Source organism: Loxodonta africana, chromosome 25 (genome assembly GCF_030014295.1).
Source record: "Loxodonta africana isolate mLoxAfr1 chromosome 25, mLoxAfr1.hap2, whole genome shotgun sequence".
NCBI classification, from domain to species: Eukaryota; Metazoa; Chordata; class Mammalia; order Proboscidea; family Elephantidae; genus Loxodonta; species Loxodonta africana.
This window is the reverse complement of record NC_087366.1, coordinates 39,082,081-39,100,774: the sequence shown is the minus strand read 5'-3', so window position 1 is coordinate 39,100,774 and position 18,694 is coordinate 39,082,081. Positions and strand designations below refer to the sequence as shown.

General features: G+C 37.3%; 1 protein-coding gene across 1 annotated transcript in view; it reads right to left on the bottom strand.

The window, feature by feature from the left end:
- Window positions 1-18,694, bottom strand: part of LOC100676989 (ryanodine receptor 2) — a 362,795-nt gene that overhangs the window by 205,784 nt on the left and 138,317 nt on the right. Inside the window, exons 29-34 of the mRNA XM_064276716.1 lie at window positions 14,788-14,902; window positions 12,685-12,817; window positions 12,374-12,477; window positions 10,775-10,910; window positions 10,028-10,214; window positions 229-334 (exon numbers count right to left, since the gene is read on the bottom strand). Of these exons, the coding sequence (XP_064132786.1) occupies window positions 229-334; window positions 10,028-10,214; window positions 10,775-10,910; window positions 12,374-12,477; window positions 12,685-12,817; window positions 14,788-14,902 (781 nt within the window). The remainder of the gene's footprint in view (window positions 1-228; window positions 335-10,027; window positions 10,215-10,774; window positions 10,911-12,373; window positions 12,478-12,684; window positions 12,818-14,787; window positions 14,903-18,694) is intronic.

The window sequence follows — 18,694 nt, the reverse complement described above, 5'->3', positions numbered from 1 at the left end:
TACAAATAACTATTCTATTAATGACTTGTACTGAAATCTCATTAGTTTTTACAACGACAAGCATCCCAATTAAGCAAATGCTTATTCAGCAATTAGGCCTGGGCTAATATTTCTAATGAAGTATGAAGTTTGCTGGTTTTTAATGCTTTTGTGGTCTCTGGAAGCTACCGATGTCTAGGCACAAACTGATAAGTCAAGATTGCTCCTCGTAGACATTAAGACACTTACATGCATCTCAGGTGCACAGCGTCCCAGGAGGTCAATTAAAGCTGAATAAAAGGTCATGATTGCATTCCCCATGTGGATGGTATCATCTTCCTCTCCTTCTGTATCACTTTTGTAAATTTTTCAAAAGAAAGAAAACAGGATCATAAAGTGATACTTCAGGTTTATTACATACCTCTCAGAAGAAAAGGGCCAGTAAGATATTCATTCTTTTTCTTCTGATACGTTTCATATATGGCTTGCATTTACAGTTTGACACATTTAAAGGAAAATCACAATGGGTTAAAGACCAGATTTGAGACTCGATTGCTACAAACACATTTGTCATAATTTTATACTTAAAATAATGCCAAAAGGGAAGAAGTACTAATTTGACATATCCTACTTATTTCCAGTGACAGACAGGATATTTACAAAGGAAATAAATAATGGAAGAACTAAGTTTAGGTAACTTTATAAACAGCATACATTATAGAAATGGTGAGTTAGTACTTTATAAATGATATTTCATTTGCTCACCTATCTCTATACAATCTACCCTACCCTACGTTCTCCCCAAACTCAACATGTCTCTTTCCCCATTTGTTATGGATCAAATTGTGTCCCCCAAAACATATGCTGAAATCCTAACCCATATACCTCTGAATGTGACCCTGTTTGGAAATAAGGGTTTATCATCTGTCATATTAATAAGGTCATACTGGAATAAGGTGGGTCCTAAATCTAATTGCTGCTAGCGGTGTCTTGTAAAAATGGAAAATAGACACATACATACACACACACACACACAGAGGAAGATGTCGCAGACTCATCTATAAGCAGGAAAGGAACACCAAGGATTGCTGGCAGATGCCAGAAACTAGGAGAGAGGCTCAGAGAAGGTATCAACATGGTTAAGACCCTGATTTGGACTTTTACAGTCCAGAACTGTGGGAAAAAAAAATGTCTATTCTTTAAATGCACCTACTTCTGGTCTTTTTTGCTATTGTTGCTTTGGCAGTATTGGGTAACTGTTTTGGATTGAATTGTGTCCCCAAAAATATGTGTTGTAAATCCTAACCTGTATGCCTGTGGTTATAATCTCATTTGGGAATGGATTGTCTTATTATATTAATGAGACAGGATTAGTGTAAGGTGCATCTTGAGTCGATCACTTTTGAGATATAGAAGAGATTTAAAAAGCAAGCAAAGAAGAGAGATGGTGTAAGATAGATGCAAAGACATATGGAGATCTCCAAGGAAGCAGGACACAGAAGCTGAAGAGCCAAGGACCTTCCCTCACAGCTGACAGAGAGAAAGCCTTTCCCTAGAGCTGGCACTCTGAATTCAGACTTTGAGCCTCCTAAAATTGTGAAAAAATAAATTTCTGTTTGTTAAAGCCATCCTCTTGAGGTGTGTCTGTTACAGCAGCCCTAGATAACTAAGAATTTGGTACCAGAAGAGTGAGGTGCTGTTCCAACAGACACCTAAAATGTGGAAGCAAGTTTGGAACTGGGTAATGGGTACAGACTGAAAGAGTTTTAAGGTTCATAATAGTAAACACCTAGATTGCCTTGAAGAGACTATTGGTAGAATTATGGACATCAAAAGCAATTCTGGAGAGGGTTCAGAAGGAATTGTGGAGAGCTATACAGAAAGTTTCTATCATCTTAGAGAATACACATGGTGCCAGCAACAGAATATTGCTAGAAATGTGCATGTTAAATGTGCTTCTGGTGAGGCTTTAAAAGAAAATGATCAACATGTGATTGGACAATGGAGAAAGGGTGATACTTTTCATGCGATGGCAAAGAACTTGTCTGAATTACGTTCACATATTTGGTGGAAGGTAGAACTTTGCAGTGAATGAACTTGGATATCTGGCTGATGAGATTTCTACACAAGATCTTAAAGGGATCACATAGTTTCTCCCTGTCACTTACAGTAAAATGTGAGAGAAGAGAGATGGACTTAAAAATGAACTGTGCAAAGTAAAAACAAAACTTCAGGATTTGGAAAATTCTGTTGTACGAATTAAGGACATGTGTCCTAGAACTTTTACCAAGGACATGGCTGCACCGTCTTTTGATAAAGAGATTAAGCCTGTGACTAACAGATCTAACCAAATATCACAGCAGAAAACCCATCAGCTTAGACTGAAGGGGACAGAGAAAGAACAAAAGGAAGGAACACTGTTTGTCTCCAATATTCTATGGGCAAGAAACAGGTCAAAGGAGCTACATCTATTGTCCTTCGAGGAAAGAAAAGAAAAGAAAAAAAAAAATCCCAGAAGCACCTCAGAGATCAGCAGAACTGTTGAAGCAGCATGGCAAGAAGGGCTGTCTCAATTTCAAAAGGTGGAATCACGGTCTGTGGGGTTTCAAAGGGTGGGGCCAAGGCCTCCTAGGTTTCAAAGACAGATCTTCACCAACTTTGTTCTGAAATGTGGGGTTGCTGTTCACTAATGCCAGGGGGATGAAGCCACCACCCAAAGCTGAAGGGGCGAGGCTGCAATGCCCAAGGGGCAGAAGAATGGGGCCTGCCAGAGTCGATCAGGTAGGGTTGCCACTGAGATGGACTAGGAGAATGGGGCTGCCCAAAACCAAGGAAGCACTGTTGCCATCCCAGTGGATCTGAAAGGCAGAGCTGAAGCCTTGGGCCATGGGGCCTCCACCTAGAATCCAGAGGGTGTGACCAACACCCTGAGTTTGGAGGGCAGAGCCCTTACCCAGGCCCCAAAGGACAGAGAAATGTTTTCAAGCATTCTGAGCTTATACAGTTTGTTCTACAGGGTTTTGTACGTTCTTGGTGCCCATTATCCCTTCTTTCCCTCCATTTTCTTCCATTTGTAATGGAAATGTCTACCTTGTGTCTGTTCCACCACTGTACTCTGGAAAGGTAACTTGTATTCTAGATTTCACAGGTTCACAGATGGAGAGGAATTTTTCCCCACAATGGAATATGCCTAAAGTCTCACCCATATTTTATTTAGATGATTCAGAAGATGAGATTCCGGACTTGGAGTTGATTTAAGACTTTGGGGATGATGTGATGGGTAACTGTGTTTTGCATGTGGGGAAGGACATGAAGTTTGGGGGCCAAAGGGCAGAATGCTATGCATTAAATTGTGCCCCCCCCCCCAATTCATGTTGTAAATCCTAACTTCTATACCTATGGTGATAATCTGTGTGAGAGCTCCAAAACTGAGGCACTTGACTCTGTCAAAGTAACTGGCCTGGGTCTGAGCCCTGACTCCATTTTGACTCTTGCCTACTCCTCAGCAATTACTGGCCTTTGTACAGACTTAATCCTGCAACTAAGGAAATGTTTTCTCTGTGGTTAAGCTAAGGATGTGGAAACGATGTTTTTAAAGGGAAGGTCTTGATGCAAGTGTCTTATCAGAAATCTCCTGCACAAACAACTTTCAGGGAGTGTTTGCTAAAAATGCTATCTTGGCAAAACATTTTCAAAAACGAATGTAAACCTCCTCCTCCCCTCCCCCCAGCTTAGCCATGAACTTTTGCAATTTTGTGAGATAACCATTCTTAGAATTCCACATATACACTTTGAACCAATCCCTATCCATTTCCTGCTCCAAGTTATCTTGCCTCCTGATTCAGCAAGTACAATGGGACTCTTATTTTGATTAGTATATAGAAACTTCCAAAAGCCATCAGGAAAGCAGACTAGCTTCCACACAAGATACAATTTCTAAGCTGCCCAAAGCAGAAAAGGAATTAGAATGTCAGGCACCTGTTCCTGTTTTCTGTGCTCCCCAACTGGTCCTATCTTCTCTGTATCCATTCCTGTCTTCTTACTCCCCTACTAACACCCTTTTAAAACCACTCTTTCCTAAAAAATCAACTAAGGAGGAAAAACTTTGGAAATGCCTTTTAAAATCCAACCTCCAGGACCTGGAGTTGGCACTAGAGAAACTCCTAAAAAACCTTCTGTGTGCTTTGTTCCTTGGATCCATACTGAATTACATAGCATTGTTAAAGATTTTCCAGATGTACAAAAGGATACTTGTAAGTTCAATAAACAATTTAAGATTCCTGTTGAAGCTTACTAGCCTAGGCTCACTGATTTATACCAACTAAGGCAAAGGTAAGTCACTCTAACTTCAGAATGAAAAGTTGATTAGAGTCATAAAGAAATAAGAAATGAAAGGCTTGCAGGACTGAGAAAATTTAGACTTCCATATAACAGCTCTCTGATTTCCCAGAACTGAGAACATCCAGTGCAAAATAAAAGAAACAAAATAAAAAGCCTTTCGAGATAAATTATATTGAAGAGGCCTTGAAGAGACCTATGAGGTCTGCTTGGGGACTCTCTGCTAAGTTTCCCTGCCAAGATAATCAAGTGTCTGTAATAGTAGAGTGAAACCTAAAATGGGAGGGGCAGCCTCTGTGTTACCAGGAAGCCGGGGTGGACCCAGGCTACTTATACTTGAAATGGTGGAAGTGTGGCTCCACAAATAGCTGAGGGCTCTGCCAATTTTGAGCAGATTTACTGACCTTCAAAATAACTGTACTTGTTGCTAGGTGCCATCTAGTTGGTTATAACTCATAGCGACCCTATGTACAACAGAACAAAACACTGCCTGATCCTGCACCATCCTCACAATCATTGTTATGCTTGAGCTCATTGTTGTAAACACTGTGTCAATCCATTTTGTTGAGGGTCTTCCTCTTTTTTGCTGATCCTCTACTTTATGAAGCATGATGTCCTTCTCCAGGGACTAGTCCTTCCTGACATGTCCAAAGTATGTGAGACAAAGTCTCACCACCCTTGCTTCTAAGGAGCATTCTTGTAGTACTTCTTCCAAGACAGATTTGTTCATTCTTTTGGCAGTCTATGGTATATTCAAGAGTCTTCGCCAACACCATAATTCAAAGACATCGATTCTTCTTCAGTCTTCCTTATTCGTTGTCCAGCTTTCGCAAGCATATGAGGCAACTGAAAACATCATGGCTTGGGTCAGGTGCACCTTAGTCTTCAAGGTGACATGTTTGCTTTTCAACACTTTAAAGAGATCTTTTGCAGCAGATTTGCCCAGTGCAATGTGTCATTTAGTTTCTCGACTGCTGCTTACATAGGTGTTGATTGTGGATCCAAGTAAAATGAAATCCTTGACAACTTCAATCTTTTCTCTGTTTATCACGATGGTGCTTATTGGTTCAGTTGTGAGGATTTTTGTTTTATATTGAGGTGTAATTCATACTGAAGGCTGTGGTCTTTGATCTTCATCAGTGTTTCAAGTCCTCTTCACTTTCAGCAAGCAAGGTTGTGTCATCTGCATAACACAGGCTGTTAAGGAGTCTTCCTCCAATCCTGATGCCCCATTCTTCTTCATATAATCCATCTTCTCGCATTATTTGCTTAACATACAGATTGAATAATTACGGTCAAAGGATACAGCCATGAAGCACATCTTTACTTACTTTAAACCACACAGTATTCCCTTGTTCTGTTCAAACAACTGCTTGTTGATCTATGTACGGATTCAGCATGAGCAAAATTGAGTGTTCTGGAATTCCCATTCTTTGCAATGTTATCCATAATTTGTTATAACCCAAATTATTAAGACTGAGAAAATTAAAAGAAACTTGCAGACAAGGTAGCTAAGTGAGCTGATTCTCAAATTACTCTTGTCCTTATGATGAATAAGGAACCCCAAATTTGTTTATTTTTGACTCTAATTTCTGTGAGTTAACTTTAGAAAGACTTTTAAACCATCCTTGATAAATGAGTCTGAATTTTCTCCCTGTACTGGGACATGAGTTTAGGGTTCATGTACAAAACATTTTAAGTTGAATATGGTAGAAATAATTTGGAATTTTAGTGAATTTGAAATTTAGTGGAACTTAAAATTAGTTCCAATTTGTGTTGTATTTTCCTTCCTCTAGAGAACTTTTTTTTTTTTGCTCAGCTCTAGTTAAAAAATCTAAATATAACCCCTCTATCTGAGACTCTGGTAAGTTAATATATTTTGTCTTGAATCTGTTTTTCTGTTAAGTTGGGTGAATCTCAGTAAATAACTACATACATTTTTAAAAAATTGGGTTCCTCATATGTTTATGTTATACGGTATTGTGTAAGTTTGGTTTTGAAGTCAGCCTCACAGACAGATGAGTTTAAATGATTTTTCTATTTCACTTTGTTCTGAGAGCTCACTATGCCAAAGCTTCTGTTTGTATCAAATAGAAGGCCGTGGCTAGTGTTTTTCATAGAGCTGTCTAAAAATTTCAGTTCTTTTCTCTTCCAAGAAAAATTGCTTCTTGCGCTTGGATGTGTTAACAGCTACTTCAAGAAACTTCTTATAAATCAATCTATTTGAAAAATGTACTGAAAAGGAATGAATTGTTTATTTTAATTAGTATAACAAAGCCATAAACAAAGACAAATTATTCTACATTTATTCTCTAAAGGATCCTATAAAGCATACAGAAGACAGGGTTATAAAAGTATAACTTCCTACTTCCAGTTGGTATTATTAAATTAGATTTTAACATTCCTTCAAATATATTTTTTCTAATTAGTGTATGAATAAATAAATATTTATATATATTTATATATATATATATATCCAACATTCACAGGAATTAAAGAAAGTGAATTCCTTCTGATTTGAAGGCAGTTTCCAAGCAGCTTAGATGAGATTAAGTATATGAAATACGTCTTGTTAAGAGAACAAAGGGAAACTTGGGTGAATATAGAAGATTGACAGAAAGTTGGAAGGTTAGACGAAGTTGAACAGAAAAATGAGGAGAAAGCTTAACTGAGGGGTGGAAGCTGTTGAAATAATGCAGGAGAAGGATAATGTCTGGAGCAGAGCAATGAAACAGAGAGACTCTCCAGTCCAGGAGATGAAAGGAGAAAAGGCTGGTCACAGAAGGCAAACAGAATGTGTAGATGTATGGGGGCAATTTTAAACTGGTTATGAGTTCTTTGTACCTGAAACTTAGGATGAGGGAAAGGAAAACTAGAGAAAAAATATTTATAGAGGCACTTGACTCTGTCAAAGTAACTGGCCTGGGTCTGAGCCCTGACTCCATTTTAGTTCTTGCCTACTCCTCAGCAATTATTAGCCTTTGTACAGACTTAATCCTGCAACTAAGGAAATGTCTTCTCTGTGGTTAAGCTAAGGATGTGGAAAAAATGCTTCTGAAGGGAAGGTCTTGAGGCAAGCCCCTTATGCGAAATCTCCTGCACACGCAACTTTCAGAGAGTGTTTGCTACAAATGCTATCTTGGCAAAATGTTTTCAAAAAGGAATGTAAGCCCCCTCCGAGTCACAAATTTCTGCAATTATGTGAGAAAACCAATCTAAGAAACCTAAATATGTACTTTGAACCAATCCCTATCAATACCCAGCTTTGAGTTATCCTGCCTCCTGCCTCCTTACATCACTGAGCATCAATCAGAAATTTTACATTGTTAGTTCCTGATTTAAGCAATCTAGTTTCACTTTGTGAGTTGAACATTTTCTCCAGTTTGGACTGTATTGAAACCATCAATAAATCTCTTTGCTTTTATTTTAACAGAGTATGGGTTTTACACTTTGACAAGTTCCATTTGGGAATGCGTAAACTTTGTTATGCTAATGAGAAGGGATACTGTAAGGTGTGTCTTGAGTCAATCTCTTTTTTTTATTAACTTTTATTGAGCTTCAAGTGAACGTTTACAAATCCAGTCAGTCTGTCATATATAAGTTTACATACATCTTACTTCGTACTCCCACTTGCTCTCCCCCTAATGAGTCAGCCCTTCCAGTCTCTCCTTTCATGACAATTTTGCCAGCTTCCCACTCTCTCTATCCTCCCATCCCCCCTCCAGACAGGAGATGCCAACACAATCTCAAGTGTCCACCTGATATAATTAGCTCACTCTTCATCAGCATCTCTCTCCCACCCACTGTCCACTCCCTTTCATGTCTGATGAATTGTCTTCGGGGATGGTTCCTGTCCTGTGCCAACAGAAGGTCTGGGGACCATGGCCGCCGGGATTCCTCTAGTCTCAGTCAGACCATTAAGTATGGTCTTTTTATGAGAATTTGGGGTCTGCATCCCACTGATCTCCTGCTCCCTCAGGGGTTCTCTGTTGTGCTCCCTGTCAGGTCAGTCATCGATTGTGGCCAGGCACCAACTAGTTCTTCTGGTCTCAGGATGATGTAGGTCTCTGGTTCATGTAGCCCTTTCTGTCTCTTGGGCTCTTAGTTGTCGTGTGACCTTGGTGTTCTTCATTCTCCTTTGCTCCAGGTGGGTTGAGACCAATTGATGCATCTTAGACGGCCGCTTGTTAGCATTTAAGACCCCAGATGCCACATTTCAAAGTGGGATGCAGAATGTTTTCATAATAGAATTATTTTGCCAATTGAGTCAATCTCTTTTGAGATATAAAAGAGATTAAACAAGCAATCAAAGAAGAGAGAGAAGAGAGATGGGTAAAGATAGATGCCAAGACACATGGATATGTCCAAGGAACCAGGAAGCAGAAGCTGAAGGGACCAAGGACTTCCCTCTAAAATCAACAGAGAAAGCCTTTCCCTAGAGCTGGTGACCTGAATTCAGACTTAAATAGGGTCGCTATGAGTCAGAATCAATTCAATGACAACAGGTAAACTGTAAGAAAATAAATCTGTTTGTTAAAGTCACCCACTTGTAGTATTTCTGTTATAGCAGCTAATATAATAACTAAGGTGCCATCTCTGTGACATCAACATAAATATTCTATCATCTCTCTGATGACAGACAAATATGGATAGCCCTGGAGACTTTTGTCCTTCCTCCTTAGGTAACTCGGTGAAGGACTGACTCCACTGGACTCAACAGTTGCAGAATGACAGTGAGGGCTTGGGTGACATCCTCATTCCTGCATGTATGGCTGTTCCCAAGGCTAGTGTAGTCCTGGGCCAGAGATTTCTGGGTATATTTTCTACTTTTTAGAGAAATGAAGTGATCCCTAGCTGCTCTTTGGCTAACAAACAAATATGTCACAGGAGTGGGGCTGGGCTTGTTCTTGCTCTTGGAGTGTTCCCAGCCTGGCACCTAGCTCCAGTGTGTGCAGAACATCTACCCCCAGTCTACACGTGGAAGAACAAGGGTCTACAGGACTGTGTGACACCTATTACTTCTCTGCTTGAACATTTGAAAGTTTTTTTTAATATCAGCATTAGTGGTTAGTGGAGTGGTTAGTGGAGTGAACCCCTTGCAAGACACTCACTTCCGTGGATTAAAAAAAAAATCTAAAGGCTCAGTAACCAACACGCCTGAATTGACACTGAAATCCAGTATTAACAACATGTAGTATGGACGAATGTAAGAATATGACTTTCTCCCCTATCTGTCAACAATAATCAAGCATTTTACTCCTCACACTTAAAACATCCTCTCATCTTCTTTTCTGGAGTCCCCCATGCTACTGATAAAGGCCTCCTCCTCTCTCAATAAAATCATAAACATTCATTCTACACTAGCTTCTCACTCGCCTCTAGTCCAAATCCTAAGGCTCACCTCCCATCATTTGTAATTAATCACTTTGATATACCAACCTGGGAAAATTCACAAAAAAAATCTCCTCCTACAACCTAAATTTCTCTCTACTAATTCTACACAATATTCCTCAGCTCTCAATTGGTTCATTCAACCTGTTCCAGGAATAAATCCCATCCTCTCCTCCAAGTCTAAGACATTCTATTTCCAAGGGGAGAAATCTTGCATGCCTGACAGTTATATTGCAATGAATAGAATGCCAATTATGTTTTGTAAAATTTCAAGTCAAATACTATAATTTACTCCTGAGAGTGTGTGTATTAGACCTACGGTGTTTTACTGGATCCACTCGTGGGTGAGGGACCATCTCTGGAAGGATCCTCGGCTATTTTAATGGCTTCTTCCATGGCTGCAAGAAGACCATTTCCACCTTCCCCTCGCAAAGCAGGACCAAAACACTCAGGCCTCCGAATAAGCAATCTGACCACAACATTTGCATTCTCTTCCACACTCTCCCCTAAAATCAAGCAGAGAACATAAGTAAACAAATATTGATAATATGGAAGTTCTGAGCAAAAAAAGTTACAATCAGTTTTTATTAAAAAATAAAAAAAACTAAACCCCAGCACGTAGCACAAAAAACAAAATTTAGTAAAATTACAAATACAGTAAAGCTACAAAATTACAAATTTTACATATACAAGACATAGTAAATTTCTTTTTTTGTGTGGTTAAAATTTTCAGAATAAATAAAAGCTTTATGGAGACAGAAGCTCATTAATTTATTATGGGGAATAATGCCATAATCCTATCATTAGAATTCAATTATAAAAATGTATAAGAATATTTATGCCTAAAGATTTTTTAATAATAAATTAAATTAAATAAATATAATAAAAATAAAAATTGTAAAATAAATTCTTTTTTTGACAAACTCCTGATTATAAAACATTCCAGTTCTTTACTAAATATTCATGTCTTTCATGAAAATACTGAGATGAATCCTTACTTAATATATTTCATGCAGCTGGAATAATGAGCAAAAAAAAAAAAAAACCCCAAGCCATCAAGTCCTACCATTACAGAAGACAGCAAATCGGAGAAAGTCAAGATATCTCTCTCCTTCGACCGGATTCCACCCAATGTCTGGATAACCCTTAGATACCAGCATCTGGCAACTTTGCAGTCCACAACCAGCCAAGTATCGAACTACCTATAAACAAGATGACATACAAAGGAGTTAACCCTCAGAAGAAAAGTCATTAGATGCTTACACTAAATAGGGTAGAGAAAATCCAAGAGCTTGAAGAAATATTGGGGAAACAGGATTCAGTTTTAAATACTGTGGACTTGCAAATCTGATCAAGGTAGCTTTTGAACAGTGGCTGGAAGGATACCTAAAAGGAGCCACAAGGATATCTGGGAAGAAAATATTGAAGACAGAGGAAACAGCAAGTGCAAAGGACCTGAGGAAGGAATATGTCTGCATGCTGGAACAGCAAGGAATGAGTGTGACCGGAACGACGACAGAAAGAAAGTTATAGAAGATGAAATCAGACTAATAATGGGGTTAGATGGTGTAGGAGTTATTGTAACATCTTTGGTTTTTACTGAGATGGGAAGTCTTGGAGAGTTCTGAGCAGATTATTGATCAATTCTTTTAAAAGGATCATTCTGGCTGCTGAATCAGTATGAAAAGACCCTACAGAAGGAAAGATAGGATCATGGGATACTTAGAATGCAACTGGAAAAAAAAAAAACTATATTCTGGTAAACATATTTGTGACTTAATCTATTTAGTATGCATGGCCTTAGCACGTTACTGTTGCCTTGCACTGGAATACATAACCTTATATAAGAGATGAGCTGTGTGCATGAGATGTTAAAACAACCTTTCAGGAAATTGAAAATGTACCATTAAAGCAAACGAGATGGTAGATAACATGATGGGACAAAAAAAAAAAAAAAAAAAAAACACCGGAATACAGATAAAGTAATTTTATGTTGTTAGATGCTGTCAATCGGCTCCTGACTCATGGTGAACCCATGAATAACTAAAAGAAATGCCACCCCATTCAACCCCATCCCCGTAATCAGTTTCAGATCAGACCACAGTGATCCATAGTGTCTTCAATGGCTTATTTTTAGAAGTAGATCTACAAGTCTGCCTTCTTAGTCTGGAAGTTCTACAGAAACCTGTTCACCAACACGGCACCACACAAGCCTCCAGTGACAAACGGGTGGCAGCTGCATATGAGATGCACTGGCCGGGAATTGATCCCAAGTCTCCCACATGGAAGGTAAGAATTCTACCACTGAACCACCAACGCTCCAAGTAAGTTTATAACCTAGCCCAAATTACTATAAAAAATGCATGTTATCAAAGAAAATGCATTACCCCAGACTTGTTATTGTTGTTCTTTTTAGTTACCATTGAGTCGATTCCAACTCATGGCCGCCCCATGTGTGCAGAGTAGAATTGCTCCATAGGGTTTTCATGGCTATGACCTTTAGGAAGCAGATGGTCAAGCCTGTCTTCTGAGGCATCTCTGGGTGGGTTAGAACTACAAACTTTTCTGCTAGTAGTCAAGCATATAAACACTTCTGTATATTTAAATAATCTTGAAAACAGTCACATACAACTAACACAAACACACTGGCAGAAACGTTGCCTACCTTTTCCAGATCTGGCTCACGCAAAGCTAAGGCAAGTTCATTATTATCCATCACTGAGGCTGCAGCCACATCCAGTGGTGTGGACCCTCTCATAGCTGGTGAGGCTGTTAATTCAAACAAAGATGCAATAAAATTTGGATTGTGCTGCAGCTACAGAATTCCATATAAAATCAGACTTTCTCTTAAAATGTAATTTCTAAATGCAGTATGTATTGAATTATTTTAAATTAATTTACAGTGAAATTCAATTTTTAAATGCAATATAACACTCTTTTATCTTAAAGATTAAATAAAAGGTATAATTTACTTACCAAGACCAACACTGCTATTTTCCAGTAAATAACTAAGATGATCAAACATAGCTTTTTGATTCTGCCTACTTATACGACAGAAATAACACAGAAAACGGCAACAGTTGGCCACCATCTTGGGAAAGGTGATTTCCTATATAAAAAGCATTTAGTTAGCTATTTAAGCAAATGATCTTTATAAAGTTGAGTTCAGAAGTTAAGGTCTCAATCATATTGCCAATCCATGTGTGCCCATGTCTGCCCAGGGTCAGGTATGGAAGACCTTCAAATGCCCAGACTGTGACTCACCTAGGGCTTAAGCCACTGAAAATCAAGGCTGTGACAAAATTAGAAACCTCATTCCCATTAGTGGGCTGGATCTGGAATTTATCTACAAAAACCCACAGGTGGCATGAGCCTGGTTTAGGAAGCAGGCAGACTCTGTTGTGATTCCTGTCTGGACCACATCTCCCTTGGGGCCTCAATCTTGTTCCTTGGGAAATAATGCAATCTCTTTGATTCTGTTCTGGAAAATAGGAACAATATGGTTGTGGTGGTAGGGAACAGTCAATGAGACTATTTATGGGAAATACCAATTCAGTACTTAACCAGCCAGTTGCCACTGAGTTGACTCTGACTTGTGGTGACCCTAAGAGTGTCAGAGTAGAACTATGCTCCATAGGGTTTTCAATGGCTGATTTTTTCAGAAGCAGATCACCAGGCCTCTCTTCTGAGGTACCTTTGGGTAGACTTGAACAGGCAACCTTTTGGTTAGCAGTAAGCATGTTAACTGTTTGCACCACCCACTAGTTCAGCACTTGGAACCACATAATGGGGTGTCTTACTATTATTATTACTGGGGTAATTCTCCAGGGATTCAGAAGCTCACCGACTGGCACACTCCTTGCCTATATGGATGATTGGCCTGACTGAAAAGCCTGCCTGCTAGCCCTCATCTATCACATCTCCCTTGGGGGCTTAATCTCATTACTGTATACCTCAGATACTCCCTGGAGTCCTCCTTTACCAGAATATATTATAAATATCTTTCTAAGTCTAACTGGTAAACTGAACATAGGAAATGTGGACTTATTTCCACATTTCAAAAAATTCACCTTAAAAGAAAAAATATATTGAAATATATTTTGTAGATCAGAGGTCATGAAATTGCACTGATTTATATGAAATTGTGTCTTATATGACTCTATTAGTTCTGTCTTGAAGAACTTTATTTTACATTGTAGTCACTTAAAAATTCACTTTAGAGTCTTAAAAAATATATAATACACTCCAGAACATCATGCTTCAATCTTGATCTGATGAGGAATTTACTGGTACCAAATGTAGTCTGAATCAACAGGATGTGATAGGAGCTGACTTATAATTCAAAATCAGAAAAAAAAAAAATTAGTATAGTATTAACTTTTACAGGTTTGAAATATTTTCTGAAAGAGAGTAACTTAAGAGACAGAAAATGACACAGTATAAGATAAAATCTTTTACTAATCTCAAGGAAAAAAAAAAAAACCAGTAGCGCATCCAACTCTCAATCTCTAAGGTTTTGTTTCTTTTTTTCCAAAAAGTGTTCTTTATTAAACAATCCTCCTAAAAGGATTTAAGAAAATCTCTGTTAAAATCATGTAACCTATGTACTTCAGTAGGTTATAATAAATGACATCTGTGATGGTTAATGTTATGTGTCATCTTGGCCTGGCTATGGTTCCCAGTGGTCTGGCCCAACACTAGTCTAGTTGCCCTCATGAAGTAGTTACATGTGACTAAATTAGTTGGCCTTGGGTTTAGCAGATTGCCTTCCATAGGTAATAAGATAATGTAATATAATCGGTCCACCAGTTGAAAAGGGAGTTTCCATAGAACATGTTCTGTCTCCAGAAGATAAATATTTTGCCAGAATTCTCACTTCTGGCTTCACTCTGCACTTTCTGTCCCCTGACCTACTTGAAAGGAAAGCCTGTGGGAATCTCCAACCCGTTGCCTAATTTACAGATTTTGAACTTGCCAGCCACGCACAATCATGTGAGCCAATTTCAATATATCTCACTTCTGTTTCTCTAGAGAACCCTGACTAAGACACCATCCCGAGAATCAAAGGCTGTGCTTTACCTTGGACTCACCACCGCCAAGGACATTAACCATGACTTCCATTACCGTCTCGTGCATCCCAAGGGCCCTCATCAGATTAGGATGCTGGTAAAACACTTTATTATTCATGATATCCCTAAAAGGACAAGATAGGCATGGGGGAAAGCACAAAGGTGAAAGCAAAATTTGAATACAAATTTATCTGAGACTCTGACTAATCTTTTAGAAAGAATTACTGAAGGGTCCGGAAAAGTAAGAGCAATCATAGTTAAGCTGCAAAAGTTAATAAGTGCAGCTAATTGCACTGCTCTCAAAAACATGGATCATTTACCAAAAATGGTATATAAGTATTCAATTATTTTCAATTACAAGAAAAGTACTAAACATGTTAACATTAGTTAAATGAAAGACATTTCAAACTTTATGAATATTGAACCATGTGTTCAACCTTCTTTGCTATAATAATATGAAATCGTATACCATGTTTATATGAATATTTCTGTATAAATTCTTGATATATAACTATCTCTATTTTTCAAGTATATACTATTTTATAGTGAGGATGGTGCAGGACTGGGCAGTGTTTTGTTCTGTTGTACATAGGGTCGTTACGAGTTGGGAGCAACTCGACAGCACCTAACAACAACAACAACCACATAGTAGTGTAGTCAATATTTGTATGTATAACTATAGTAGTGTTATTTCCTGTTACATTCATATTATTATTTTGGCAAAATGCTTTTAAAGGTACATGTTCTCTAAGAGAAACTAAACACACATGAAGTCCAGATACAAGCAATCCAACTCATTAAAATGGGCATTCAATTTAAACAAACTGTAGCAGATGACACTTAAAATGCTTGGTATTATTAGTACTTCATTATCTATTACCACAATACGACTGCCAAAGTATTTGTAAGGCGCTTATTGTTTTTTTTTTTATTATTGTTTAGTAAAGTACTATTCAGTCCAAATAAAAAGCTTGTTGATTTCTGTTTTAACATAAATCAGATCAATAGAAGAGTCTTTTCTATAAAACACTTTCTGCTAGAACTATAGCCGGAAGATCATATACAAGAAAACTGAAGCCTGCCCTTCAAATCTGACTGAGTTCCTTAATTGAGCCTTTTGCCCATTTGTATTTTTTTTTTTTAATAAAGAGAATTTTTAGATAGCACAACTCAAAAATGGGACTTCGAATCCCAGGAATAGTGTATGTCCGATCTATTTCACATAAGGACAAACTAGGGTAGAGAAAGGCATCCTTTCCTTCACGTTAGACCGAAGCATATTTGGCAATAGAAGTTTCAACTCATCTTCAAAGTGCAGCTATAACCACAGGCTTGATTCTCTTGTTAATTCAAATCCTTTTAAATGAACTAATTAGGAAAATATTTCATTGAAAAATTGTGTTTGTTTTTATCTCTAGGTAAATTAAATAGATCTAGAATTCTACAGCCCAGAAGGCCGGTTGTCATTTATTGAGTTTGTCCTCTGTGTAGAACGTTTCTAACAGTACAAAAAAGTGATATTTTATTTTTTTGTCATCGTTTTGTGTTTTATCACTAACAGCAAATCTTACTGTATCATGTTCATTTAAGAAATAACGTGCTCTCCATTTGTGGGAAAAACTTCTTTTTATTTGGTTAATTAAGATCATTTCTTATGAGAGACCTCCTCAGGTTAGATTTAAATATTACTATTTGGAAAAGATCATGCTCATACATTTATAAATAAAGACTATAAAATTTGCTTTTGTTGTTTAGGTTTTTCTGCCCTCCTTCTTTGTCCCAATACTACACTCATTCATAGTGTACAAACGGTTTAGGGCCCTAATGCAAAAAAAGGCAATTGTTATCATAAATTTGAAAAATAGCCTTCCAGTCCATTTTTATAATTTTAAATAGTAGGACCAAGAATAACACAGAACATTGATTTTTTTAGTTTAAGATGTACAAAAATGATACCTTTCTACACTTGTTTTCTTCACTCAGGATTATTTTTAAGTTCTGTTAAATCAAAAACTTGGCTATACTATTAGTTTTTTTTTTTTCCCCCAAAGAATCAACTCTAAGTTTTAAAATCTATTTTGTTTCTTTGTGTTTTATTTTATTCAGGTAAGCAGTTATCTTCATTATCTCCTCTTTCATCTGATATTTGTATAACTACATTAGCTTTTGTTTTTGCTGAATATTTGTCTTTTATGTCACTTTTAAACACTCTACATACCAGATATCTACATCTGTATCTTTAGATATTTTTCTTGTGAACATCAATATAGTTTAAGTTTTTATTTTTGACTGGCATTTTAATTCCATCTCATTTTCACATATCAAAATTACTACTGTTTATTGATGATTGTTTACATTATCCATACATACACCAAGAGTGTGCACATCTTATTCTTTCCAATGGAAAACTCTGAATTCCATTTTCTTTGCCCTAAAGTATAGGCTTTAGTCTAATAATTTTAAGAAAGTCTTTTGACGTGGAACTGCAAGTAACTGGTTTGTCATCAGCCTTGAATATGGGGTATAAACTCTAACCCCCAACTTCACGTACAGCACCAGCTCATGATGCTGAATTCTCAGTTGGGTAACACATTCTAAACTGATGGTTATTTTCCACCAGAACGTTGAATGTTGCATCAACTGAGTTCTGACCCATGGCTTTACTGCTGAGAATTCTCAGTATTGTTTCTTTGTAAGCACTCTGGCTTTTCCCTCTGCTTGGTTTTAAGATGGCCTACTTATCTTTGCTGTTATGCAGTATCACTGCAGGATATCCAGGTACGCACGTGAAACTAACTCTGCTTTATGAATCTGTGAATTCATTTTTTTTTTATTCTAAAAAATTTAAGCCAATAGACCTTCAAGTATTCCTATTCTCCAATTCATCTATTCTGTCTTTCCTGGAAATCCTATTCAGCATATGCTGAAATTTTTTATATAATCCCCTAGGTCTCTTAACTTCTCTTTTGTGTTGCCTTATCTTTATCTTTTTGTGCTGTATGTCTGAATAATTTCCTCAGATCGATGATCCAAATTTACTAATTTTCTCTTTGGCAGTGTATTATCTGCAGTTTAACCAATTCAATGTTTTAATGTCAATTATTAAATTTTTTTATTTCTAGAAGTTTTTTATTAAAATCTCCATGTGCTTTTTGTATATCTTGTTCTTGGAGATTTGACTCATTCTTTTGCATTTTAAACCATTTTACACTAAATTTAATGGTTAACTTTATAGACTGTCATTCCAAAGTTCTTAGGGAAGTCTAATTCCACTGATTTTTATCTGTAGACTGTTATTCATGGTGGATTGTTTCCTTATGTGCTCTGCAATTTCTGGTTGTGAGCTAGTCTTTGGTTGCAAGATTTCACCCCCTATAAGATCTGACCACGTCCTGAGTGGAGAAATCATCCTTCCAGACTGATTTTTGTTAACTTTTCAGCTTGGGGATCTTCAGACTATGCACAGGATATAAATTCTAACCCTCAAATTCATAGGAAGCATAAGTTCATGATGCTGAATTCTCAGAAGAGGTTCTCTTTTTTTGGTTATTTTCCTTCTTTTTCCATGGCCCAAGCAAATATAGGTGAACTTCCTTATCATATGCTGTTGGTGAATTTTTCCTTCACAGGTTTTAGCGGGTTTTAATTAACTTGTATTTTATATATGATTGTACATTACTGAGAGATTAAAAAAAAAAAAATTTCTAAGATATTTGCTGCCTACCATGGCTACATTAGCATCTAGTTATAAAATTTGTCATATTTTGTTACTGAGAGCTACCTCTTTATTTAGCTTTACAATGTAACCTTTGGGAAAACAACAATCTAATTTAATGATCATTTCATCCATACTTGATGGATGATATGATCACATAATAGATACTATATTCATCTTTATGTACCTACTATACTGCTTT